Below are 27,351 nucleotides of genomic sequence, written 5' to 3'. Positions count from 1 at the left end.
ATAAAGAAGCTGTGGTACATATATACAATGGAATATTACTCAGCCATCAAAAAGGATGACATCTGCCATTTGCAATGACATGGATGGAGCTGGAGAGTATTATGCTAAGTGAAATAAGACAGAAGAAAACAAATACCATAAAATTTCATTCATATGAAATTTAAGAAACAAATGAGCACAGGGGATAAAAAGAGACAAACCAAGAAACAGACTCTTAATTATAGGGAACAAACATGGTTATTAGAGGGGAGGTGGGGGGGATGGGTGAAATAGGCGATGGGAATTAAGGGGTGCACTTGTGATGAGCACTGGGTGTTGTATGGAAGTGTTAAATCACTACATTGTACTCCTGAAGCTAATGTTGCACTGTATGTTAACTAATTGGAATTTAAATAAAAACCTTTTTAAAAAGGGATACATACCAGCTCTAACCCTTTAAAGAGCCTTTCCTGAGGTTCCCACCCAACAACTGCTTATATGCCTTAATCTGCTCTGAATTTCAGGGGAATCTAGGCAATGTGGTCTTTTAGCTGGGCCTATTGCCATCTAGAATAAAATTGGAGTCCTTAGGAAAAAGAGCTGATAGGTAGTAGGTGGGCAACTAGCAGCCTCTGCCATTGTCATGCTAACTTTGGGATGTCTACTAGATGTCCAAATGGAAGAGTTAGGAAAGCAGTGTAATGTATTCTTGTTATGTAAAATACCATTGACGCTTCCTTTATATTTGCTCTTTAATTATAAACTCTTTCATAGATTTAGTTGTGACCTCAGTCCACCTAATTCTATTTTTCCAATTAAGGTTTTAATTTTCTTAACCCCAAATTCTTTTCATCCAGGAAGACACTTACATGGTTGGAGTGGGACTACCCATCTTAAATGTCTTAAGTTTTTCTTTTTCTTATTTTTAGCCATGGCCTGAAGATGCCCTTGAACTTGTAGCTATGAAATTCTTAGAAACACTGGAGCTTACTGAGGTTGAAAGACGAGAGATAGTTCCAATCTGCAAACACTTTCACACTACCATTATGGATCTTTCAGAAAGGTTAATATTAATAAATTTTAAAATGACAATAATGCCTTATATTTTAACATGTCTCTCTCTGTGAAAAGCTCAAAATTTCAATAGGATTTCTATGTCTTCTAAACATTTCTGATCATTTAATTAAGATCTCAGCTTGCAATAGAATAGAAAACTACTTAATCTAGGTTTAAGGAAAAGGGGAGAATTTATTATAAAGATACAAGGGTATCTCACAAAGCTTAAGAAAAAGAATACAGCTGGATCACAGATACACTGGAAACAAGAGTTAGAAAGTCATCCCAGAAATATCCAGAAATATCCAGAAATAAACCCAGAAATATCTTTTCTCTGTTTCTCATCCTATTTTGCCTCTCTTTTCTGATTCTTTCTCTTTGTAGACTGTATTTTCCTTCTTTTTCTTTTTTTTGCATTTATTTGACTTTTTTCCAGTTTTATTGATATTATTGATATAACATTATATAAATTTAACAGGTACAGCCTAATGATTTGATATATGTATATAGTGTGAAATTATTACTACAATAAGTTTAGTTAACATTCTTCTCAATTTTTTCTTGTGATGAGAACTTTTAAAATCTACTCTCTTAGCAAGTTTCAAACACATAATACAGTATTGTTAACCATAGTTACCATAGGGCACATTACATCCCCAGAATTTATTAACCTTGTAATTGGAAGTTTGTATCTTTTGACCACATTCATCCATTTCCCCCACCCCCTACCCTCTGCCTCCGGAACCACTAGTTTATTCTCCATGTCTATGCGTTCTAGTTCTCCTCCTCCTCCTCCACTTCCTCCTCCTCCTCCTCCTCCTCCTCCTCTTCCTCCTCCTCCTTCTTCTTTAGGTTCCACATATAAATATATAAATGAGATCATATGTATTTGGCAGACTGAGTTTTCTACATCTCCTTGCATGTGGAGGAAATTGTCTGCCTCTTGATTCTCAAGTTTACTTCTTGCAATTCCACCAACAGGCAGGCAGATTGGCTGTTTCCAGCTCCCTGTTCTAAATTTATCCCAAAATGTGATAAGCCTCATTTGTGTCCAGTGCCCAACCCTAGTCTAATCAGCTGTGGTTAAAGTGGCAGGTTTCAGAGAACAAACACTGCTGATGGAACACTGGATGGAAGTTTTCAGAAAAGGGAAGAGGGGTGGTGGGCTGTGGATAACTCAGAAGTATCAATTTCATCTCTTTTCATCTCTGACACCCTCATTTCAAAAGTATGTAAAGCCAAGTGCTCATAGTATTGCCTATCCAGAATCATACAGCCTCGTGGCATAGTTGGATTGGACGGGTGCACCAAGCAGTGGGCTCTACTCTGTGTACTTGCCATGAAACAATGTTGCTTCCATTGTTTCCATGTGTTATGTGTAGTAGTTTTACGCTTCTGGCCATACTCCACTCAGCCAAAGTGACAACACTTTGTGCAAGGAATGGGGACTCGTCCTTGCTATCCTATCTGCAACACCTCTCCCTACGACCCTTCCCTACCTTACACAGTATCTTGAGTCCCTTATAGTGCTAGTTCCTCCTAGCTTATGACACATATAAAAAGGCCTGTATCTTTCTTGTTCTTGCTCACCTTTGATACCCATCTTTGGTGACTTGTGCTTTTTAAATACTTCATTGCTATTTGATATTTTGCAGATAAGAAATCAGGGCATGCTTATGTGGAGAATTCTTAGAATGTTATAAAGTTTAAGAATTCAGCAGCTTCTGAATGAAATTAACCTTTATTCTTATAGGTTTGTTGTTGATGCTTTGTTGAATGCACTTCTTACTCTGTGCAACTCATTACTTTGGAGTAAGATATGTTATCTGTCTCTCTTAGGTTCTTGCAGCAGTTAGGACGGCATAACTATGTTACTGCTACTTCTTACCTCGAACTTATTGCCTCATTTCGACAGCTTTTGACTAAGAGGCGACAAGCTGTCATGGAAGCAAAACAGCGATATGTGAATGGGCTTGACAAATTAGCTTTTGCCGAGTCTCAGGTAAATTTGATGAGCTGCTCACAACGGTAATATATAATTATAATTTTTCATTGGGAAATATAAGAAATCATAAATAACGAAGAGTTACAATTTATCAAGAATACATTATGTGCCAGGCATTGTGTTATGTGCCTCACACACATTCCTTCAGTTATTCCTCATAACCACTCAGTGAGGTAGACACTGATGATCCTCATTTTACAAACGAGTTAAAGTCAGTTTTAGAGAAATTCACTAAGTTTCCCAGACTCAAATACAGACTTAGATAGTCCTGTTTTATTCTTAATTTTTTGGCATTTGGAGAGAATACAGGAAGTCTGAGTTTCCTTTTTTTATTGTAATATAAGGTTTTATTAAATGTACGATTTTTTAAAAATAAGTCAAGTGCTAGCATTAGTTCACTGCAAGCAATACAGGCTTGGGTGATTCATATGCACTGTATACCATGCATCATATAATAGGGACACTCCACCCTGCCACCTTTTTTCTATCTGCATTTCTTCCATGACAACCGCATCCTCTCACAGCTCTGTCATATACGTGAGGAAGATAAAGTCTCTTGTGAAGAAAACTGGCATGGCTTTGTTTATCATATAAATAAGTGAGGGAAAAAGTTAAGGTTCACTGGCCCTAATGCTGTATGATACGCTTTATGTTTCAATTTTTTGTGGTTAGCTTCCGTAGCTCTTGTAGCTATGAAAACTTAATGACAAATTGTCTGTTTAGGTTGGAGAAATGAAAATGGAGCTTGTTCAATTACAGCCCAAATTGGAAGAAGCTAAAATTGAAAATGCACATATGATGCAGGTAGAGTATCCTGAGTTTTTAATTTTTTATTTATTTTTAATGTTTATTTTTTTGAGAGAGAGAGAGACAGCACGAGCAGGGGAGGAGCAGAGAGGGAGGGAGACTCAGAATCTGAAGCAGGCTCCAGACTCTGAGCTGTCAGCACAGAGCCCAATGCAGGACTCGAACCCACGAACCGTGAGATCATGACCTGAGCTGAAGTCAGACACTTAACCGATGAAGCCACCCAGGTGTCCCTATCGTGAGTTTTTAAAAATTGATATCAGACGACAATTGAAATGTGTAAAATTAGCCTTGAAAATATGCCTTAATTTTTTGCCACTACACCACTAGATCTTAGGGGCCTTACCCTTTTCTACTGCCTGGCTATCTTCCGGAGTCCCACATGAGTTCTGTTGATTTTGAAAGGAAGCGGGAAGCCCATTATCCCGTTAGGTCCCATGTATTCACATTTCTTCTCATTCTATCCTGGGACCTCCTGCTCTTCAACATGATATGTTGAATTCCCTAATCTCCAAACATTCTTTTGCCTTTAGGAAGGAGAAAGCAATAGGATGTTGGAGGAATTGTCTTTGTTTTTTCCTTTCTTTAGATTATCGAGATAGAGTCTGCACAAGTGGAAGCAAAAAGAAAGTTTGTGAAATTAGATGAAGAGATAGCCAGTGGCAAGGCTGAGGAAGCCCAAGCTCTGAAAAACGAGTGTGAGAGTGACCTGGCTGAGGCAATTCCAGCCTTGGAAGCAGCCCTGTCTGCCCTGGATACACTCAAGGCAAGTGTTTGAATTCACTACCTTGCGTTTCATCGACAAACTAGGTCACAGGTCCCTGTTTCATTAGGTGTGGCTCTGTTCCGCTGGGTGGCACTTCACTCTAGATGACCACGAGCATTAATTTAAGTAACTGTTTATCACTGTGTGCCAAGGACTCTTAGCACTCCATCCTCTGAAACTCAGAGGATTCATGATGCCTTCAAACCTCGCCGATTAATATCATTGATATTAGGTTCCCTTTTCACTGAGAGTCTGTGGCCTTGTACTGTTCCTGGTATCAGGCTATATGAGTTAGGTTGCAGTTGCAGGGTAGAGAACTGTCTCTATTTAATACAAGCAGACAGGGATTCCTTAAAGGATTCCTTAGAGAATTCTGTAAATGGATTACACAAGTATTAGAAGAGCTGAAGAAAGAGATCCAAGGCTGAACTGCCAGGAATGACTCCCAAAGACAAACTGAAATGGCCTACCAGAGGAACGATCCCTCTGAGTCAGAAGCCTGCAGAGCCACCCTCCAGAGCCTCCACTGTAATCTCTATCAGCAAACGAAGTGCCTCACACCCTGCCCATCGCCCTGTTTATTTAGTCAGAACTCTGGTATCATTCAGGTGATCTATGGCAGAACCCAATGACCACCCACAGCTCCAGTTTATGAGGAACTAAGATACATATAGTTGTTAGCTTTCCAGCAATTGCAAAGAATGTCAGAAGGATATTGGAATGGATGATATGTATGTGGATCTATTGTGTCTGTCATAACAATATATGTCTTTTTAGAAAATAAGTTTAAATTAGGGTCTACCTCTACTTCAGTTTTTTGGTAAAACTAATATATAAGCAAATATAGAATTAAGTCTTTATCTAACTCAGTGTTCTTAACCTGGGCTCAGTGTATGGGCTTGTTATATGATTGTATGCAATTTTTTTGTATACGTGCAAAAATATTTCTGGAGGCTTCATAGGTGTCAATATTCTCATGAGGATCTATGAACTCCCAAACATTTGAGAACCATTGGTCTTAATCTGTGCTGAATTTAAATTCTCTTTTATTAATTATTTTATAATTATGCAAAGCCAAAACCAGTTATAATTTCAAATGCAAATCAATGCTATGTTCTAACATAATTGTTGGAAATTACGGTAAATCAATTAATTTCCAACATAATTGATGTTATTCTCCAACATTATTTTTTTTAATTCTCATTACTTAAAAATAAAGTACTCTGAGGGTACCCTGTTCTCTTTCAATTTAGCCAGCTGACATTACAATTGTGAAATCAATGAAGAATCCTCCGTCTGGTGTTAAATTAGTTATGGCTGCTATCTGTGTCATGAAAGATATAAAACCAGAAAAAATTTCAGATCCTTCAGGAACTGGAGGCAAGGTAATAACTAGACACAAATCTAAATCATATTCATGATTATACATAACACCTTGCAGTAACTATTATCAAATTAAATGTCAACAGTATCCAGTTCAGGAAAGAAACCTCGTTTTCCAGATTGGACAGATTCAGAAGAAAGTATGGAAAACACTATCTGCATGTATTCCAGGGTAAAGCGAAGGCAGTACAGCCTCAGAAAAATGTACTTCCAATTGCTTGTTTCTTTGTCTGTGCAGCGTTACCTGCTATCACAGGGTGGGATTAAATAAACACTGAGGTTTGTGAGATGTTTCCAGCTAAGATTCTCAGGAACTTTCCTATAACGACATAGGTGTTATTTCAGAGCATTCAAAAAATTCTGCAGAGTTAAGCAATATAGTGAAGTTGTTCAAAGCATGTGTTCTACAACCAGAATGTCTGTATTCAAAAATCCTGTCCTGCCAGCCATATGACCTTGGGCAAGATACTTAATTAACCTTTGTGGAATTATTATAGTACATAACTATTATAGTACCTGCTGCACAAAGTTAATGTGAGGATTAGATTACACATATGGATAGATACATACAGATTATACATACAGGTAGATACATATAGATTATACATACAGGTAGATACATATAGATCATACATATAGATAATACATATAAAGTTCTTATGTATAAAGCCTTATAAACAATAAGTTTGCAATAGATGTTAGCTGTTTTTTTTTTAATGTTTTTATTTTTGAGAGAGTATGAGTGGGGGAGGGGCGGAGAGAGAGGAAGACACAGAATCTGAAGCAGGCTCCAGGCTCTGAGCGGTCAGCACAGAGCCCGACGTGGGGCTTGAACTCACGGACTGTGAGATCATGACCTGAGCCGAAGTCAGACACTTAACCGACTGAGCCACCCAGGCACCCCATATGTTAGCTGTTGTTATTATGATTATTAGTCAAGGTTATAGCCCTTAAAAAGGAAGGCATAACATCCATCCTAAACTAAATCTATGGACTTATTTTCTTTTCAGGCTTATTTATACTACCTAGGTTTCAATTCCTGAATTGGGGAATTGGGATGTGTGTGTACATGCATAATAGAAAATAAATAGCTTCTTACTTTACCAAGTTATTCTCATTTATATACACACTTACAACCCTACCTATCAGGATTCTGGAATTAGGAAAAAGGATGGTGAGCTACTTACTTAACATCTTTGCCAGCACAAGTACTATGTGCTTTATCCTAGAACTGGCGGAGTGATGTGTAATCTTTTTCTTCTTACTCTTCTTTATCTCACTTGGGGAGCCTAGGTGGGTGAGGCAGTCATCTATAAGAAAAATGTTTGCTACCTGTCTTAGTCCATTTGGGCTGCTATTACAAATTACCATACACTGGGGTGGCTTATATTTATTTCTCATAGTTCTGGAGGCTGGGAATTCTGAGACCAAGGCTCCAGTAGATTCAGTGTCTGGTGGAAGGCCCACTTTCTGCTTTATAGATGGTTTGCTTTTCACATGGCAGAAGTAGGAGGGAGCTCTCTGAGGAATCTTTTATAAGGACACTAACCCCATTCGTGACCTAATCACCTCCTCACAATCCCACCTCCAAATACCATCACACTGGGGATTACATTTCAACATATGAATTTTGATGGGGGAGGACACAATTGTCAGTCAATAGCACTACTTTTCTGGTTTGAAAGAATCAAGAGTAAAGGAAAACAAAACTGGAAATAATAAAAATACATTTTCTTATATGAAATTCTGATGGTGTTTATGCTAGTTGCTTTTCTTACATTTCCTAAAGAGAAATAATTGCATCATTTGCCCTTTCAATGTTTACTTTTTTATAATAAATTCAATGTATAAATACATGTTCATATTTTAAATGTTTGATATGTTCAATATGTTCTTGGAGAGAGGAGTCTCTTTATTTCCAAAGAGATGTAAGTTGATATTTTGAAAGTGTATGGTTTCTCTGGATAATACAGCTTAAACTTCAAGAAGAAAAATTTATATTGAGCATCTTTAATCATACATTTAATACATTTCCATAAATTTTATTTATAGATATTAGATTACTGGGGACCTAGCAAAAAGCTTCTGGGAGATATGAATTTCTTAAGAGAGTTGAGAGAATATGACAAGGACAACATTCCAGTGAGTTTCATTGATTTTTTTGTATAACTTTGCCAAGATGTATAAGATCTTTAACATTATGCAATGTTATATAAAACATAAGAGGATGGTCCATATTTAAGATTAAAAGAATGAAGGAATTATTGACTTTCTTATGAATTCTCATAATGCGTAAAACTGCTGCTTCAGACCATTGAAAGTCATTTAATAAGTTACTATTTTAGTGTATTATTAACATGAAACAAGTCTCTGTCTTCTTAGAATAGTTTAATAAATCTGAAACAAGTGTATGTGAGATAAAAAAGTATAGTGCACTTTTCCATCCAAACTTGTATTTATTTATGTCTAATTATTCTTTTCTCCTTTTTCCATATATCTTTCCAATCTCCAAAATTCTTAATTTTTTTTTAGAGGAAACATCTTGCCTTGATGTCTATAATCTTGCATATTTTGCTCACAAATATGACTTGTGTTTCTGCTACAATACTTGACCTTGGTTTTTAAAGACAACATAACTTTCTTACACAACTTTTTGCTGTGCATGATTATTTTTTCATCTTATGATTGTATGATACATGTTGAAATTTTAAGATCTAAATGCTTGCTGTATAGGTGACTGTTATGCAGAAGATACGTGGCGAGTACCTAACAAACCCTGAATTTGACCCTTCTAAGATTGCGAAAGCTTCTTCTGCTGCTGAGGGTCTGTGTAAGTGGATCATGGCTATGGAAGTGTATGACAGAGTTGCAAAGGTATTTTGAGGATCAGTACATTCATTTTGTCTTGAAATATTCCCAGAAATTAAAATCTATGCCTATATTGACAAGTTAAGAAGTTTCTAGAAATGATACCAGCAAGAATTTGTCTTGCTACAGCACAAACGCCAGATGTTAAGTGCCTAGTAGATGAAGAGAATACTTGTGTGTGACATAACCTTGCCAGGGCTAGTGTGAGTGGTAGCACTGTGGAAACAGGGGTGAATTGGCCAGACTGACCTATAGCTATAGAGACTTAGGGCATAAAAGAATTAGAGTTTCAGGAGCAAAGAAAACAAAACATCAAGGGCAAAGTGGCAGATTAAAAAGCTGATTCAAGGGGTCAAAAGTAGGAAGGTCCAGTAAAGTTAAGAGGTAGAGCATGGAAAGTTGCCCTGAAGCAATGGCATGCATTGATAGGGAAACTTTTATGGAGAATGGTTAAAAGCACTTTGTAACTTTGGCTAGCAAAGGGCCAGGGAAACACTGGCCTTGCCCTCTGTAGCTTGCAGAATTCTACTGAGGGAAGCAGGAAATACAAATAAAATGTCAGAGAAAAATACATGGTAGCAAGTGTTTAGAATAACCTCAGAGTATAGAATAAATGATCAAGGCTGTCACAATTTGGAAACATACACATGTGCCTGGGGAGAGGTAGGGATTTTGATTGTTAGTTTCAGGGGAGTAGACTTGTCAAAGGAAAAGAAATTAGTTTTATCTGGGATATTCTTCATTGAGCATCGTGGGGAGAGGTCCCCATTGCAAATTTTGAGCTCTCAACCTAGCTCATCTCCACACATCTCCCAAGGCATGTGGAATAAGGCAGAGAAGCCAAGGCATTTACACTACACTGCCATTTCAGTTCTGATGCAGCTGTCCCATGTTGTTAGGGAAGGGTTGGAGGGAGATATTCAGGAAGGTCTCCTCTGAAGTCAAAAGTAGAAAGTGGAGCTGCCTGCTTTCTCTCTATTTATTTAATGCATTCCGGGATTTCAGCCCAAAGGAGAGAAAACAGGACATTTGGTGTCTGATCCCCGCCTCCTCCCTCCCTCTTTGCCGTCAGCTTTGTTCATGGCAATGAACCAGAAGATACAGAACTTCCTTCTTTCAAACTGGCATATAGTCTTTTTGGTCATCTTCTAAATTCTTTTTCCCCATGGTTTATTTTTATTTTTATTTTTTTAAATTTTTTTTTTCAACGTTTATTTATTTTTGGGACAGACAGAGCATGAACAGGGGAGGGGCAGAGAGAGAGGGAGACACAGAATCGGAAACAGGCTCCAGGCTCTGAGCCATCAGCCCAGAGCCTGACGCGGGGCTCGAACTCACGGACCGCGAGATCGTGGCCTGGCTGAAGTCGGACGCTTAACCGACTGCGCCACCCAGGCGCCCCTTCCCCATGGTTTAAAATACACTCCACGATCAAGTTGGCCAAACCCCATTCTTGATATACTAATGAGCATAATAGGATAAGAACTTTAGAAAATCCTCTTTCTCTCAAAGTGTGGCTTTTCAAGACTTGTTGAGGAAAAGTTTGTTTTGGTAGTGAAACTGAACATCAAGGCTTTCTTTCTCTTTGTACCTGTTATCATAGTCTTAATCCCTCCAAGGCAAATGTATGCCTCAGCCAACTGGGAAAAAGACTACAGACTTGAAAATGCCACACACACACACACACACACACACACACACACACACAGGCATATTCATATATTTTAAATATTTATAATCTCCGTTACATGTGTTTTCCTGTGTTTTTGGCAACAGTTGAATGCAACTTCTCATTGTTTTGAGACATTTTGCTACATATTGTACTGGTTTCACTACATATTCTAACATATTGTTGGTCCAGAATAATTCATCTATTTTATAGATGATCATTTGCTAGTCCAGAATGATTTATATGTTTTATATGACATATAAATATATTTTACTTTATTTGGGTAAAAAATACATAAGATTTAAGGCAAAATGCTTATTTTGCATAATTTATTATTATAAGTAACAAATGTACTTCTAATAATAATTAATCAACTTTTAACCCATAGTATCTGTAAAGGGTTATTTAGGCGTCTGTTTTACATAGCACACATCGTGGCTATATACATTGTTCCCAAACAGGTAGTAGCTCCTAAGAAAGCCCGCTTAGCAGAAGCTCAGAAGTCCCTAGCTGAGACCATGGAGCTTTTGAATCAGAAGAGAGCAGAACTGGCAGAAGTAGAACATCATGTGGAAAATTTACAAAGAACATTTATGGAGAAAACTGAGGAAAAGGCTCGTTTAGAAGATCAGGTGGAACTCTGCGCTAAGAAACTAGAAAGAGCCTCAAAACTAATTGGAGGACTGGGTGGAGAAAAATCAAGGTCAGATTTCTGCTCACTTGAACAGTATTTTAGAAAGTCAGGCATGTATATGTTACTTTCTTTGGGTATTTATTATGATTACTGATTTGTAAATGGCTGGTTTAGAATGTGGGGCATTCTACAAGGCACTTGGCCAGGCTTCTCCAAACAATATATTAATGTCAAGGATGGTGTTTGCAACTTCTTTCTAAATGCTTTTTTTTTAATTAGCAAAATAAGGCAAATGATTACTTTTAATCTAAGTGGTGAGTATGTGGGTCATCATTATATAATTTTTTTCCGATCTTATGTGTGTTCAAACTTTATTGTGTTTGTAGTACACATATGGCTCACTTTCTTGAAATTTATTTCAAAGAAGATATAACTGGATTGATCTAACTAAACCAGTTAGCTTTATTCTAATCTATTTATTCGTACTGACCAGCCAACTCTCTCACTTATTAATTCTGTATGTTGAATGAATAGCGTGATAAGGTAATAGGCCTTTGACAGTATTTTGTAGTGCAGATTAGGTGGTTTTGAAATGCACTTTTTTACTGTAAAGCTTCATTAAATGGAAAAAAAAAAAACCTTAAAACTAGTATGCCACTTAAACAATAGTATACCTAAACAATAGTATACAACTTAAATGTATTTTTTGGTAATGAATTACAAATGTTTTTGTGTTTTACAGACTAACAATAAATACTGAAACAAATAACAGGGCTTCTAGACCAAATCATCCCGGAGAAAATTATTAGACAAAATGCTGGCCTGTTTTTATTTTTGTTCTTGTTTATTCTGAAGGGTCAAGTTCTGCAAGAAATGCCTAATAATCTAATAATGAAAGGTGGATTGTCATTCATATTGCATAGATATGGACTATAGCATTGTCAGAACTAGAAGGGACCTAGCCTCCTCATTTTGTAGAGATAAGCAAAAGTCCAACATTTCATGACTTTTTGTTATAGAGTTTGGACTAGAAGCCCCTTACCCTTTCAAATGTTGTCTTCCATCATTCTCTATAGTGAGGCTGTTTTGCCTTTGGTTGATCTCACAGATGGTCTCAAGCTGCAGATGACCTTCAGGTGATATATGAAAATTTGACTGGTGACGTCTTAGTATCAGCAGGAGTAATAGCCTATCTTGGTGCTTTCACTTCTGGCTTTCGACAAACATGTACAGAAGATTGGAGTATGTTGTGCAAGGTAGTGCTTTCATATTTCATGAGTTTCTTTTTGAACATGCAAAGTATGTGTTGGGGTATCGTGGAGAAAAAGATGGTAATAAAAATGAAGAAGGGAAGAAATAGCTGGAAGTATGGGGTCTTGTTCTTTGCTTCTTATTAGATCAGTAAAATGCTTTCATTGTCCAACTTGCAGCTTTTTCTATTTTTTAGAGTCATTAAATAATATCTAATGACAAATCAATAATATTTTTTTAAACTGAGTTGAATCCTCAGCAGCTTTTTTTTTTAAGTTTGTTTATTTTTGAGACAGAGAGAGACAGAGCATGAACGGGGGAGGGTCAGAGAGAGCGGGAGACACAGGATCGGAAGCAGGCTCCAGGCTCTGAGCCATCAGCCCAGAGCCTGACGCGGGGCTCGAACTCACGGACCGCGAGATCGTGACCTGAGCTGAAGTCGGACGCTTAACAGACTGAGCCACCCAGGCGCCCCAAATCAATAATTTTAAAAATATTTCAACCAACAAGAATAAGGGAAACATTAGATATTTGTTTATTTCTTACAGAAGAAAAGAATTCCATGTTCAGAGGAGTTCTCATTGAGTAAGACTCTGGGTGATCCAGTAAAAATTAGAGCCTGGAACATAGCTGGACTGCCAACAGATACTTTCTCAATAGATAATGGAGTGATTGTTAATAACTCCAGGCGTTGGTAAGGAGCATAAAGTATTTTTCAATGATTTTATTTGAAAGTAATTAAACATGGAGAAAAGTTGACAGGATTTTAAAGTAAGTACTACATAACTGCCACCTCCTAGATTCTACAATTGACAGTTTATTATTCTTGCTGCTTTATCACATGTTTATCCATCACTCCATCCATCCTTCAACTCATCCTGTTTCTACCTTTCAACATAAGTTGCAGATACGGTTATACTCCCCCCCACCCCGAATGCTTCAGCATGCATATCATTAACTTAAGTTGTTTTTGTTTGTTTTTCTTTCTTTTTTTTTAAATGTTTATTTATTTTGAGAAAGAGAGAAACAGAGAGAGTGGGGAGGAACAGAGAGAGAGGGAGAGAGAGAATTCCAAGCAGGCTCCATGTGGAGTTCAGTGCAGAACCCAATGCAGGGTTCGATCCCACAATTGTGAGATCATGACCTGAGCCAAAATCAAGAGTAAGACACTTAACCGACTGAGCCACCCAGGTCCCCCATTTTTTTTTGAGGTAAAATTTATGTACAATGGAATACACAAGACTTAAGTATACCATTCAATGAGTTCCAACAAAAATGTACACTTGGTACAGATACAGGACATGACTAACATCCAGGAAGTTCTCTTATGTCCCTTCCCAGTAAATCTCCACTCTCACCCCACAGTAGGAAATTATTCTGATTATCTTCCACCACAGGCTAGTTTTGCCTGTTCTAGAACTTCATATAAACAGAACATACTGTAGGTACTCTTGTGTAAGTCTTCTTCCACAAAGCATAACATTCCTATTTTTTTTGTTGCTGAGTAATATTCCATCATATGACTATATCACCATGCATTCTCCTGTTGATGGACACCTCAGCTCTTTGGAGTTTTGGCTATTAAATGTATTTATTTTTACTGGGTATTTCTACCTGTTTTTAAGATACTATAACTTGATAATTTGTGCCACTTCATGGATATCTTTTTTCAATTGCTATCATTGATAGTGTAATAACTATATCAACTTTTCAAATGGTTTTATTATCCTTTTATTTATCTCACTTTGAAAAACTTGAACAAGAATTCATATCTGAGAATTCATTTCCTATAAATGATTATTTATTCATGTTATCATCTCATTTTTAGTCTTTTCATGGGACTATATCTCAAATATACTGTGATAAATACTGTTGAGCTCTTATATTCATGAGGTACTGCCGTAAGTGTCCTGTATTCTCACAAATTCCTATGAATTGACATTATTATTATTCCATCTTACAGATGAGAAATTGAGGCCCAGAGTGATTTAATAATTTGAAATTTAGTAAGATAACTGAACTAATAAATGGTGGAGCCAGAATTTTAACCCAGACAATTTAACTTCCAAATCCTTGTTCTTGATTACTATGTTAAGTGAAATGTGGGACAGGATATCACATTTACTACCTTGAAAACTGTAAGGGAAATTTCAGTCATCTTGTGGAATATGAGGTATATATATAAGGAAATCTTACATTGTGAAAGTCTGAGTTACTGTTTGTTATATTCTTTGGAAACCCTACTAGATACTTCAAGACATCTAAGTCTCCTTTACGTTGACAGTATTCTTTTAACCAAATAAGGATGTGAGTGATCATTTTTTTGGTGTTTATCCACCCAAAGTTTACTTGAGCATGAACATCCTTAGGTTGAAACTTCTAGACAAATTAGTAAATGTATTATAATCTGAGAAAGTATAGTTATTAAAAACATGTGTTCTCTGGCAGAGCAGGGAAAATTCTACTTAACAGAATATTAGACCCCAAGTCTTTATAGTTCTGTTTTAGAACTCTTTTCAATGCATGGGTGGTTATTCAGATTTTTCAAATTGTAATTCAGAAAATGCTGTTGGTATATCTATGTCTTAATTGAAATTCAAGGAAACTAGAGATTTCAGGGTTGTATGTAAATTGAGGAAAACAATCTGTCATTTTCTGGCAGAAAGTTGACTTTTCTAATAAAGTAATTTTCTAATGGAGTTACCCTTTTTACCTGTTATTTGCAGAATAGCTGGTCATGGATTGGGTACTTTTAAAGGATTAATCTCCTTCCTCATAGCTCAGACTTTGCTTCTTGACACTTGAACCCAGTATAGTCATCTATGGCTGTCACCCTTGATGTCACCAATATAAGTGGCCACAGAGGCTTTTTTTCCTGCATCGAGAGAGAAAGAGAGAGAGAGAGAGAGAGACAGAGAGAGAGAGAGAGAGAGAGAGAGTTAGTTCATCTTGGTATTCTTTCTGAAGTTCTCTGAGTTTCTCAGATCTATTTCATTTTCTCTCTCTCTTATCTCTGGGATTACTTATGTTTGTAAGTCTTTTTGATATTGTCCCAAAGCTATGGGATGCTCTGTTTTGGTTTTAGCCACTTCTTTCTTTTTGAGTTTCAGTCTAGGTAACTTCTATAAAACTGTCTGGTTCTGCTGAGTCCACTACATACAGCCCATGAAAGGAAATATTTAGATTTGACATCATATTTTTTTATTTCTAGTGTTTCCATTTAACTCTTTCTTATAATTTTATCTCTCTGATGAAGGTCTTCTCTTTAGGCATGTTATCCACCTTTTCCAGTAACTCTTTTACATTTTAATCACAGTTATTTTTAAGTTTCTTGTCTAATATTTCCAACATTTATGTCCTCTGTGAGTCTGTTTCTGTTAATTTCTTTGTCTCCTGAGAATGTTTAGACATTTTTTTCCTTGCTTATTTAAGTATCTCATAATATTTGCTTGAATGCCAGATATCATGGGTCTAACAATGGGGACTGAGCTAAACAGTATTAACTACTGGAAATGAGCATTCCTCTTTTTCTATCATGACATTAGTACAGAGATTTGAGTCAGCCTAATCATGAGTTGCGCTGGCTTTGGGTTTTGTTGCTCAGATAAAGTTCAGAAGACCAAAAACTTTAAATTAATCTAGCCATGGGTCGATGCTTAGAATGAGGGTAAGAGTGTTCTTAATCTGTGGAGTGTTTTTAATCTGTGTTAGTTTTGTCTTCAGCTTTCATCTGTTCATGAATGCCCATGACACAGAAAGTGTGCCTCTACATTTTTGCTTTTTCCCTGGAGGTGGATTGCTGTTCTTTTGTGTACCATGTTGGGTTGTTATGGGGCAAAGTGGGAGTTCTCTGTAATTTTGATTCTTACTCAGTCTTAGAAAATCCTTGTTCATGTGGGCCTTCAAGGGTAGGACTTTTTCACCTTTCTGTCCCTCCTTCCTATGACAGCTGAATTCTGGCATGAAATATAGACCAATGGTTACAGATTCTCAGGGGACTTTTTCCCAGCTGGAGGTAAAACTGGAATAAAAACACTACCTTCCTGTCTCCTTATGCATAGATTTTTTTCTGTGATTTCACTAAGCCTTTTATGGGTTTAAGCTTAATACATGGGTCTCCGTTCTAGCTTCCTGCCATATATGGACTCAAGGACCCCCTTGTTTATTAGAACTGACAGTCTCCCCAAGGCTAGCTGTCATTTCAGCTCCCATACGTATTATTCTGGAATTCAGTTTTGCCTGTGTTTCTGTGTTTTTCCCTGTGTATGTTTATGTATTATGTATGTATGTCACCTATGTATTTTTCAAATGCCCTATTTTATCTACCAGTACTAGGTAGCAGGAGGATTTTTTTTTTTTATTATTTAGCTACTCACTCAGTGAGAACTATGGTTTATAATTAATCCTTATTGTGCTTGTTCATGATTTCTAGAGGTTTATCTGTTTATAATATTGTGCAGTGGTCACAGCAGTACAGATTCCAGTGTCGGGATAGACGAATTCAAATTTTCCCCTGTCACTTTCTGTCTTGGGATTTTGGTAACTTACTTGACCTCTCAATGCCTTAGGTGCCCCTCCTGTAAATGGGGGTAATAATAACTCCTACCTCATAGAAATGTTGTGAGAAAGTGCCCAGCACAAATAAGTGCTCAATAAATATTAATTTTTAAAACTAATTATCATCTTCAAATTCCTCATTTTAGTGTCTATACCTCAAAATCTGACTTTGCTTACTTTTTAACCACAATGAAAATACTTTGCTGCTTTATTAACACATCGTTCTGGCTACTTAACAGCAATGCTTTTATTTGCCCCAAATTACTTCCTCTGTCAGAAGCATAGATGGATAATGCTTTTTAATTTTTTTTTTTCAACGTTTATTTATTTTTGGGACAGAGAGAGACAGAGCATGAACAGGGGAGGGGCGGAGAGAGAGGGAGACACAGAATCGCAAGCAGGCTCCGGGCTCTGAGCCATCAGCCCAGAGCCCGATGTGGGGCTCGAACTCCCGGACCGCGAGATCGTGACCTGGCTGAAGTCGGACGCTTCACCCACTGCGCCACCCAGGCGCCCCTGGATAATGCTTTTTAATTCAGACTGCCCAAAGATCTCAAATGTAGGCTAGCATACTGTCATACCTATAGTAAGGTATGCTTGAAATACAGATGCTATGGCAAGGTCTCGTCTCTCTGGATACAACTCAGTTTTCCACTTATGTATGTAATACATAAGAATGTATTAAGTTGGAATTGGATTTCTGGTGTTTTTTAAAAAACTTTTTTATGTTTGTTTATTTTTGAGACAGAGCATGAGCAGGGGAGGGGCAAAGAGAGAGGGAGACATAGAATCCAAAGCAGGCTCCAGATCTGAGCTATCAGCACAGAGCCCAATGCTGGGCTCGAACTCACAGAATATGAGATACTGACCTGAGCCGAAGTCAGATGCTTAGCCAACTGAGCAACCCAGGCACCCCGGATTTCTTTTATAATAAACAACAATCTCTATTGTATTACCAAGAACATTAATTTATGTATTAACAAAAATGTTGATTAGTATTAAGTGTTAATTTACAAAAATTGTTACTTATTGAAAGGGAGTCAACAATACTATATTTTTCCAATGATAAGGATATATAAAAATGAAAACCAATTCCTTCAAACAGGACCTTGAAAAGTACTAAGAGCATCTAGTCCATTTTTAAGCAGTTGTATGCTGGGGTGCCTGGGTGGCTCAGTTGGTTAAGCGTCCAACTTTGGCTCAGGTCATGATCTCACATTCTGTGAGTTCGAGCCCTGTGTCGGGCTCTGTGCTGACAGCTCAGAGCTTGGAGCCTGCTTCAGATTCTGTGTTTCCCCCCTCTCTCGCCCCTCCCCTCTCTCTGCCCCTCTCCTCGTGCTCTCTCTTGCTCTTAAAAATAAGTAAACATAAAAAAAATTTTTAAGCAGTTGTATGCAAAATAACTTTCTCATTTCCAGAACACTTTTCCACTATTTGCTGTGATAGCAAAGGTAAATTTTAACTAGTATCTGGACCTTTTTGTATTTTTAATAGGATTTCAGCACAATTTGAGGGGGGAATGAAAACAACCAGTCAGCTAATAATTGGATTGTTCTGTATTTTTTTTCTTTTTCAAGTTTTTATTTAAATTCAGTTAGTTAACATACAGTGTAATATTAGTTTCAGGTATAGGATTTGGCGATTCCTTACTTACATACAACACCTAATGCTCATCACAACAAATGCCCTCCTTAATCCTCATCACCTATTTAACCCTCCACTCAGCTCCCCTCCAGTAACCCTCTGTTTGTTTTCTGTAGTTAAGAATCTGTTTCTTGGTTTGTCTCTCTTTGTTTTCCCCCATCTGTTTTTTTTCTTAAATTCCACTTATGAGTGAAATCATATAATATTTGTCTTTCTCTGACTTATTTTGCTTAGCATAATATACTCTAACTCTATCCATGTCATTGCAAATGGCAAGATTTCATTCTTTTTGATGGCTGAGTAATATTCCACATCTTCTTTATCCATTCATGAGTCAATGGACATTTGGGCTCTTTACATAATTTTGCTATTGTTAGTAATGCTGCTATAAACATGGGGATACATGTGCCCCTTCAAATCAGTATTTTTATATCCTTTGGGTAAATACCTAGTAGTACCATTACTGGATCATAGGGTAGTTCTATTTTTAACTTTTTGAGATATCTCCATACTGTTTTCCAGAGTGGCTGTACAAGTTTGCATTCCCACCAACAGTGGGAATGATTTCATGCACTGTACTGAATATAAAAGGAACCTAGGACAGTCAATATCATCATAGAAAAAGAGGAAAGCACATTATTTTTTAAATATCTGAAACCATGAATTGTTTGTTATTGATCACAAAGCCTTTACCATAATGGCATAGAAAAATTTACTAAATAGGTCTCAAGTACATACCAGACAAAATTTGGAAACTTAGTTTTTGGTTCTACTCATAACCTGACGGAATCCATTATAGGCTGGTAGCTCCCATTTTAAGTTTTTATCAAATAAATAGGTTTATGTTTCATATTATGTTAATAGATGTCACTTATTAAAATTACCATGAAGACCATGCATTATATTTGAAAGAGCACAGCTTACAGGTTCACAAGATTCTACTTCTGACTTGGAACTAATTTTGGAACCTTGGACAAAGTACTCCCTGAGACTGACTTTCTTCATTTCAAAGATAAATGACAAAAATTGCACATTCTCCCCAACACATCTTATTTCCTGTGTTGTTAATTTTAGACATTCTAACTGGTATGAGGTGATATCTCATTGCAGTTTTTTTTTTGAGAGAGAGAGAAATAGAATGTGCATGAGCAGGGGAGGGGCAGAGGAAGGGGGAGAGAGAGAATCTTAAGCAGGCTCCACACCCAGCGTGGAGCCCAATGCGGTGCTTGATCTCACAACCAGGAGATCATGACCTGAGCCAAAATCAAGAGCTGGATGCATAACAGACTGAGCCACCCAGGTTCTCTTCATTATGGTTTTGATTTGTATTTCCCGGATGTTGAGTGGTGTTGAGCACCTTTTCATGTGTGTGCTAGCCATTTTTATGTCTTCTTTGGGAAAATCTATTCATGTCTTCTACCATTTATGTACACACACACACACACACACACACACACACATACACAATGCATATGCATGCATGAGCAGGGGAGGGGCAGAGAGAGAGGGGCAGAGAATCCCAAGCAGGCTTTGCACTATCAGCACAGAACCTGACGTGGTGCTTGAACCCATGAAACATGAAATCATGACCTGAGCTGAAATCAAGAGGCAGATGCTTAACCCAGTGAGCCACCTAGGTGCCCCTGCCCATTTTTTAGCTAGATATTTTTGGGTGTTGAGTTTGATAAGTTCTTTATAGATTTTGGAGACTTTTTATCAGATATGTCATTTGCAAACATAGTCTTCCATTCTGTCAGTTGCCTTTTCATTTTATTGATTGTTTCCTTTTCTGTGCAGAAGCATCTTGTCTTGATGAAGTCCCAATAGTTTATTTTTGCTTTTGTTTCCCTTGCCTCAAGAGACATATCTAGTAAGAAGTAGTGACAGCCAATGTCAAAGAGGTTATTGCTCTCCTCTAGGGTGGTTTTGTGTCACATTTAGGTCTTTCATCCATTTTGAATTTATTTTTGTGTATAGTATAAGAAAGTGTTTACTTTTTTCTCATAGGACTCTCGTGAAGATTAATCCTGATAATGTACGTAAACACTTTGCATTGATACAGATTGATGGTGATGTTTATTATTTAAATTACATAATTTTAAAGAAATACCGACATCTATTTATTTCCCTCAGAATTTTTCTTATTATATTCTAGGCCCTTAATGATTGACCCTCAGGGTCAAGCCAATAAGTGGATCAAAAACTCTGAAAAAGAAAATCAGCTTAGCATTATTAAGTTATCTGATTCGGACTATATGAGAACACTGGAAAATTGTATTCAGTTTGGAACTCCACTTCTATTAGAAAATGTTGGTGGAGAACTGGACCCATCTTTGGAGCCTTTACTACTTAGACAAACTTTTAAGCAAGGTAGAAGTTCATTAATATTAGCTGGTAGCACTGAAAGATGGTTGGATTATCTTTAAGACATATCTTTGAGGCAAGAAAGCCACTACATAAATTTAAGAATAATGTTAATAACTCAAACTTCTGGGTCATTGTTATGTGTGAAAGGAAATTTGAAACAAGTATCAGGAATGAATTTTGGTCAGATATTCTAAAATAAATATCTTGCCCTCTGTTCAGTATGTTAACCACTGTTATCTAGATGGTTGTTCAGTAGAGAATATAAAGAAGTTGAAGCCAGCCTGAAATTACTTTATCTTGTGACCATGGAGCTCTGAAAGTCCATTAGTATGAATAGTAATGGTTAATATGGACCAGAGTTGACTTTGGGTAGATAGTGCCAACCTTACATCTTTCTGCTTATAAAAATTTTTATCTCTGCCAAACTCTAGTATTTTTAAGAGCTTTAGTAATATACAAATAATCTTGGACTCATGATTGAAAATTTATAGAGGAGGTAAGATCAAAAGGAATTTTGATTTAGAAGGCTCCATGACAACGACAGAAAATGTCTTAGACCACTCCAGAATGAATGAGTCCTGCTGTATAATTGCTTATTTGCCTGTGTGTCCATGACTTTTGTCACACCTCTATTCTATTTTATATTACTTTAAGACCCGTTACTTATCTCAGGAATGGCCTTAACATGGAGGAGCTATACAACTGTGGCTTACTTATCATGTGTTTGCTTTCTGAAATACAGGTGGCATTGACTGTATCAGACTTGGTGAGGTCATTATTGAGTATTCCTTTGATTTCAAGTTTTATATCACCACAAAACTGAGAAATCCACACTTTATGCCAGAACTGGCTACAAAGGTGTCTTTGCTCAATTTCATGATAACTCCGGAAGGACTTGAAGATCAGTTACTAGGTATTGTTGTTGCAAAGGAGAGGTGTGTATTTTTTTTTTAATTTTCTTTATTTTTTTAAATTTACATCCAAGTTAGTTAGCATATAGTGCAACAATGATTTCAGGAATAGATTCCTTAATGCCCTTTACCCATTTAGCCCATCCCCCCTCCCACAACCCCCCTCCAGCAACCCTCTGTTTGTTCTCCATATTTAAGAGTCTCTTATGTTTTGTCCCCCTCCCTGTTTTTATATTATTTTTGCTTCCATTCCCTTATGTTCATCTGTTTTGTATCTTAAAGTCCTCATATGAGTGAAGTGTATACGTTTCCTTATATGCTTCCAGATGGCCTAAAGAGGAATATTTGTAGGTCATTAATACTTTTGTTATGTGATTATTCCAAAACCTTGTCAAATTTTATGTATTGTTATAAAATAAGTATGTAATCCTTTAAAATAGCTGTTCTGGGGGTACCTGGGTGGCTCATTCAGTTGAGTGTCCACCTCTTATTTCAGCTCAGGTCGTGATCTCATGATCGCGAGATTGTACCCTGTGCTTGGGATTCTCTCCCTCCCCTTCCTTCTCCCCACCCCCCACTTGCATGCGCTCACCCTCTCTCAAAAAATAAAAATAAACATAAAAAATAAAATAGTCATTCTGTAACAAGTAAGTCATAAGCCAACCATGTTATATTGGGCTCCTAGTATGGATAGTAGGATTCAGGAGACATGCCATGACTTCAGACTTGTATCTGATTGTTTGAGCCAAAGAGTTCATCCCTAAGAATATATGCTGTGGACAAAATCAGAAATGTGTTGAAAGACTTAAATATAGGATGTTAATGAAATAATGAAATAGTTGAGTAATATAGTGAAATAGTGAAATAAGAATGAGTGATGAAATACTTAGATAAGAATGAAAAAACAGGATGCAAAACTATACATGGTATGGGTAATGTTTTGTTAAAAAAAAAAAGTTAATGCATGAATTATATGTATATATCTGTCCACTTGGGAGGGAATATGCCAGAATGTTAACAGTGGTCATCTCTAAGGGTGGTAAGATTGTGGATAATTTTAATTATTTTTTTATACTTTATGTATTTTTCCATTACTAGCATGTGTTATGTTTTAAATGAGAAAAAGATATTAAAATACTTGATAGGGCTACTAGTAAAGGATTGCTTCCTGAAAGAAATCTTTGATTCCACTTGGAGCTTCACATAGCATTATCAAGCACTCTATTTTATGAAACCAAATCATAAGGGAAATTATGTAATCGTGCGTTACTTTTGTTACTTCCAATATTTGAATCCCACTTGTATAGTATCCAAGACAGAACCATGTCCTAACATATTCCTGAACATGGTGAATTATGATATTTTGAAGTTTTATACTATATTTGTAAAGATGTTAAAGTGCCAATTTTGTCTTTTACCTGGAGAGACAATTGTATGATGAGTCATCTTTTCTGATTCTGCTCTTGCGGAAGAGATAATGAAAGTAACACTGAATATGAAAAAGCCAACGAATAGATAAGAAGTTTTCTGTTGTGTTTCTTCTCCAGTTCTTATCCTCACAAAACTATCTAAGCCATATGGATAAACATAGCGCATTCTTAGACTTATTAAGTTATTGCCACATTTCACATATGTGAATTTAATGATCATTTTTTGCTCATGTTTCTCAAACTATCATTTGTATGGAAATAACCTTTTTCCTTAGGATAAAGTTTGTGTTATATATCTTAGTTTGTGTTACATTTCTACAAAATTATTTAAATGTCTACAAAATTGTGATACCTAGTATTTAGATATGAACTTGATAAAATACTGCAAGTTTAGACTAAATGTTTCTATTTTTTTAGACCAGAATTAGAAGAGGAACGAAATGCCCTTATTCTTCAGTCTGCAGCTAATAAGAAACAGCTAAAAGATATAGAGAAGAAAATTTTAGAAACATTATCATCTTCAGAAGGCAACATTTTAGAAGACGAAAGTGCAATTAAAGTCTTAGACTCTGCTAAAATGATGTCCAATGAGATAACAAAGAAACAGCAGGTGAAAAAAGAGTCCTAGCAACCTTTTGACTCTTTTTCAATTTTCTCCCAGTATAACTCTGGAGAAAGTTTGTTTGCAAGGAACAGAAGCACACTCAAATTAGCTCAAATAAAAAAGATACAAGGACAGCATAAGGAATATAGTCAAAAACATTGTAATGGTGTTGTATACTGACAGATGGTAGCTATACTTGTGGTGAACATAGCATAATGTATCAACTTGTCCAGTCACTATATTTATACCTGAAACTAATGTAACATTGTGTGTCAACTATGCTCAAATTGAAAAAAAAAAAAGATACAAGGGAGCATTTTATTTCCCCAATTACAGAAGTACATACCGGCCTCAAGAATAAATGGAAAGTTTCTATGCTCTTTGCCCCTCTCTAAGACTGTGTAGTCCTCATATGTGCCTCTCCATCTTAAAACCAATTTCTCTGGTAACACTTTACATCTGTTCCTTCAAACATTTGTCTTGCCTGTAGAAACCGTCTTTGGTTCCATTACCTTTTATTAGCACTAATGCCCAGTACCACTTGACTTCAGCTTCTGAGGCTCTTAAAATTCTAATTTTCTGGGGGAAGAATTGATTTCGCTTATCTTCGGCCCAGTTCTATCTCTACTTCCTGACTGAATCAGCTACAAAGAGGATCATTCAGTATAAATATGACTACCCAGGCACACACATTCAGCAGAGTCTGTAGATAGTGTGTCCAAAGAAGGAAAAGTGGATTGAATAAGTGCTGTACACATTTTTCCTATAGAATAGCATTCTATCAGATAGAGTTGTCAGCTGAAGAGCTGTTATCTTTCAGAAGTTTTTTCTTTTGGGGTCAAATATTAACACCCCTACTGTGTCCAGAAATGTTAAACATACAAGAAGCTAATTGGAAAGGTACTGCTATAACCCCATCAGCTAACAAATATTTGTGAAATCTACTTTCCCAGACTTTTGCTGGGTTCTGGTACACATGTTGACACCTTAAACATACACATGTGCACATTCTCTCCCTCCCCCCCCTTCCTCCCTCCCTCCCTCCTTCCTTCTCTCTCTCTCTCCCTCCCTCTCCCTCTTTCTTTCTCTCTTTCTCCCTCTCTCTGACCTATTGAAATCAAAGAAGATGAGTGACTATAGTAGACACATGTAAGATCCAGACAAAAAAAGCAAAGATTGACAGCTCTGGTATTCCCCAAACAAGAAACACAACCTTAAACTATTTTTCATTGATTTTTCTCCCTCCCTTCTTCCTCTTCCTTCCCTTCCTAATTCTTTCCTTCCTTTTCCTTTTTCCTCCCTCTCTCCCTCCCCCTTTCTCTCTCTCCCTATTTGTTTCTGTCTTTCTGTCTTTCTTTTTGTCTTTCTGTCTTTCCAGCTTCTAGCATACTAAAACCTTTCCTTGTAAACCATACCTCTGTAATTTTGCCATTGAGTTAGAGGGTTATTTTTTTTTAACATAAACTTTATTACATGAAAAACACATAATTAAAAAAACACATTTCCTACTTCTTAATCTTGATTTTTCTCTTCTAGATTGCAGAGAAAACAGAACTCAAAATAGCAGAGTCTCGAGAAGGCTACAGACCCATTGCTAAACATTCATCAGTATTATTCTTCAGCATTGCAGACCTGGCTAACATCGATCCCATGTACCAGTACTCTCTCACCTGGTTTGTGAACCTTTACATCAACTCCATTCATGACAGGTAAACCTTCTCTAGCTTCATTCATCCTCCCTATGTTGGATTTCCACCATGCTTTCCATTAAAAAATACATAACTTTTTTTTCTTAATATGTAATATGCATTCATTACAGAGTATTTAAAAATAGGAAAAGTTGAAAGAAAGGGAGGGAGAAAGAAAGCCTCCATTTTATTCTAAGTTTTATTTCACCCCCACTCAAAATGTAGGCATAGAAGGATTAGCTTTAGTCTTCCCTGCCTCTTTTAAATATTTTAATATGGCACCTGACTTATCTTTGCTGGCAACTACAATATCTTTCTCCACCTTTGAGATCTCTAAAAAGTTTCAGTCCCAGGGTGCCTGGCTGGTTCAGTCAGTAGAGCAAGCAACTCTTGATCTTGGGTTGTGAGTTTGAGCCCCACATTGGGTGTAGAAATTGCTTAAAAATAAATTCTTAAAAAAATAAATAAAATTTGGGGTACCTGGGTGGCTCATTTAGTTGACCTCTGACTCTTGATTTTGACTCAGGTCATGATCTCAGGTTTCATGAGTTTGAGTCCCGTGTTGGGCTCCAGGCTGACAGTGCAGAGTCTGCTTGGGATTCTCACTCTGTCCCTCTCTCTCTGCCCCGCTCTGCTCATGCGTGCACTCTCTTTCAAAAATAAATAAATTTTAAAAATGAATGAATGAATGAATGAATGAATAAAATTTAAAAAATAAAAAGCTTCAGTCCCATATTTCTTTGTAATTAATTTTTTTAAAATTTTTTAGTGTTTATTTATTTTTGAGAGAGAGAGAGCCAGTGGGGGAGGGGCAGAGAGAAAGAGAGAGAGAGAGAGAGAGAGAGGGACGCAGAATCTGAAGCAGGCTCCAGGCTCTGAGCTGTCAGCACAGAATCCGATGCGGGGCTCAAACTCACAAGCCATGAGATCATGACCTGAGCTGAAGTTGGATGCTCAACCAACTGAGCCACCCAGGCGCCCCTTAAATTTTTTTTTTTTTTTGTAGAGAGAGTGTGTGCAAGCGGGCGAGAGGGGCAGAGGGAGAGAGAGAGAAAAAAAGAGAGAGAGAATCCCAAGCAGTCTCCACACACAGCATGGAGTCCCCACATGACCCTGGGATCATAACCTGGGCTCCATCCCATGACCCTGGGATCATGACCCGAGGGGAAATCAAGTCATTCAACTGGCTGAGCCACCCAGGTGCTCCCAGGCCCACATTTCTAATTGTTTGCTAGATATTTTCACTTTAATCAATTAATAAACATACACAGGTTTTAAAGTCAGACTGGAGTAGGGGGTGAAATCTCAGTTCTGCCACATACTAGCTACATTAGTACAGTCAAGTCAGTTAACCTTTCTGTAATTGCTTCAAATTTTTTTGTCTATAAAATAGAGATAATAATCATACCTACCTTTTAGAATTGTTATAAGAATTTAATATTTGTCAAGTGTTTATCGCAGCATCTGGTACTTAGTAACTACTGTATTTGTTAAATAGAATAAAAATATGATTTGAGCCTACCATATATGGTCTACATGGGCTCTTGGTAGAACAGTCTCGCTGGAGTGACTGAAATCCCTAAGATTACCAGTTGGGATTTGGAATTTGAACTTACACCATCCACATGATGGAGAAAATTCAAGTTGAGGAATTGACATAAATGTCGATAACAAGTGTCAGCAAGGATGCAGAGTCATCAGAACCCTCATACACTGCTGGCAGGAATGTAAA

At 37.0% G+C, this 27,351-nt stretch overlaps 1 protein-coding gene across 4 annotated transcripts in view; it reads left to right on the top strand.

Annotated features, from left to right (window-relative positions):
* DNAH12 (dynein axonemal heavy chain 12) overlaps window positions 1-27,351 on the top strand; it is a 227,759-nt gene that overhangs the window by 153,195 nt on the left and 47,213 nt on the right. For all 4 annotated transcript variants that reach the window (XM_047849470.1, XM_047849472.1, XM_047849471.1 and 1 more), the window contains 14 exons: window positions 909-1,042; window positions 2,875-3,037; window positions 3,764-3,844; window positions 4,437-4,613; window positions 5,867-5,998; window positions 8,049-8,138; window positions 8,730-8,870; window positions 10,995-11,236; window positions 12,276-12,423; window positions 12,967-13,112; window positions 20,775-20,989; window positions 21,729-21,921; window positions 23,745-23,937; window positions 25,468-25,640. In XM_047849470.1, coding sequence (XP_047705426.1) covers window positions 909-1,042; window positions 2,875-3,037; window positions 3,764-3,844; window positions 4,437-4,613; window positions 5,867-5,998; window positions 8,049-8,138; window positions 8,730-8,870; window positions 10,995-11,236; window positions 12,276-12,423; window positions 12,967-13,112; window positions 20,775-20,989; window positions 21,729-21,921; window positions 23,745-23,937; window positions 25,468-25,640 — 2,228 coding nt within the window. The remainder of the gene's footprint in view (window positions 1-908; window positions 1,043-2,874; window positions 3,038-3,763; window positions 3,845-4,436; window positions 4,614-5,866; window positions 5,999-8,048; window positions 8,139-8,729; window positions 8,871-10,994; window positions 11,237-12,275; window positions 12,424-12,966; window positions 13,113-20,774; window positions 20,990-21,728; window positions 21,922-23,744; window positions 23,938-25,467; window positions 25,641-27,351) is intronic.

The sequence above is a fragment of the Prionailurus viverrinus genome, chromosome A2 (genome assembly GCF_022837055.1).
Source record: "Prionailurus viverrinus isolate Anna chromosome A2, UM_Priviv_1.0, whole genome shotgun sequence".
NCBI lineage: Eukaryota > Metazoa > Chordata > Mammalia > Carnivora > Felidae > Prionailurus > Prionailurus viverrinus.
The sequence above is the reverse complement of the archived record's forward strand: the minus strand, read 5'-3'. Positions and strand labels throughout refer to the sequence as shown.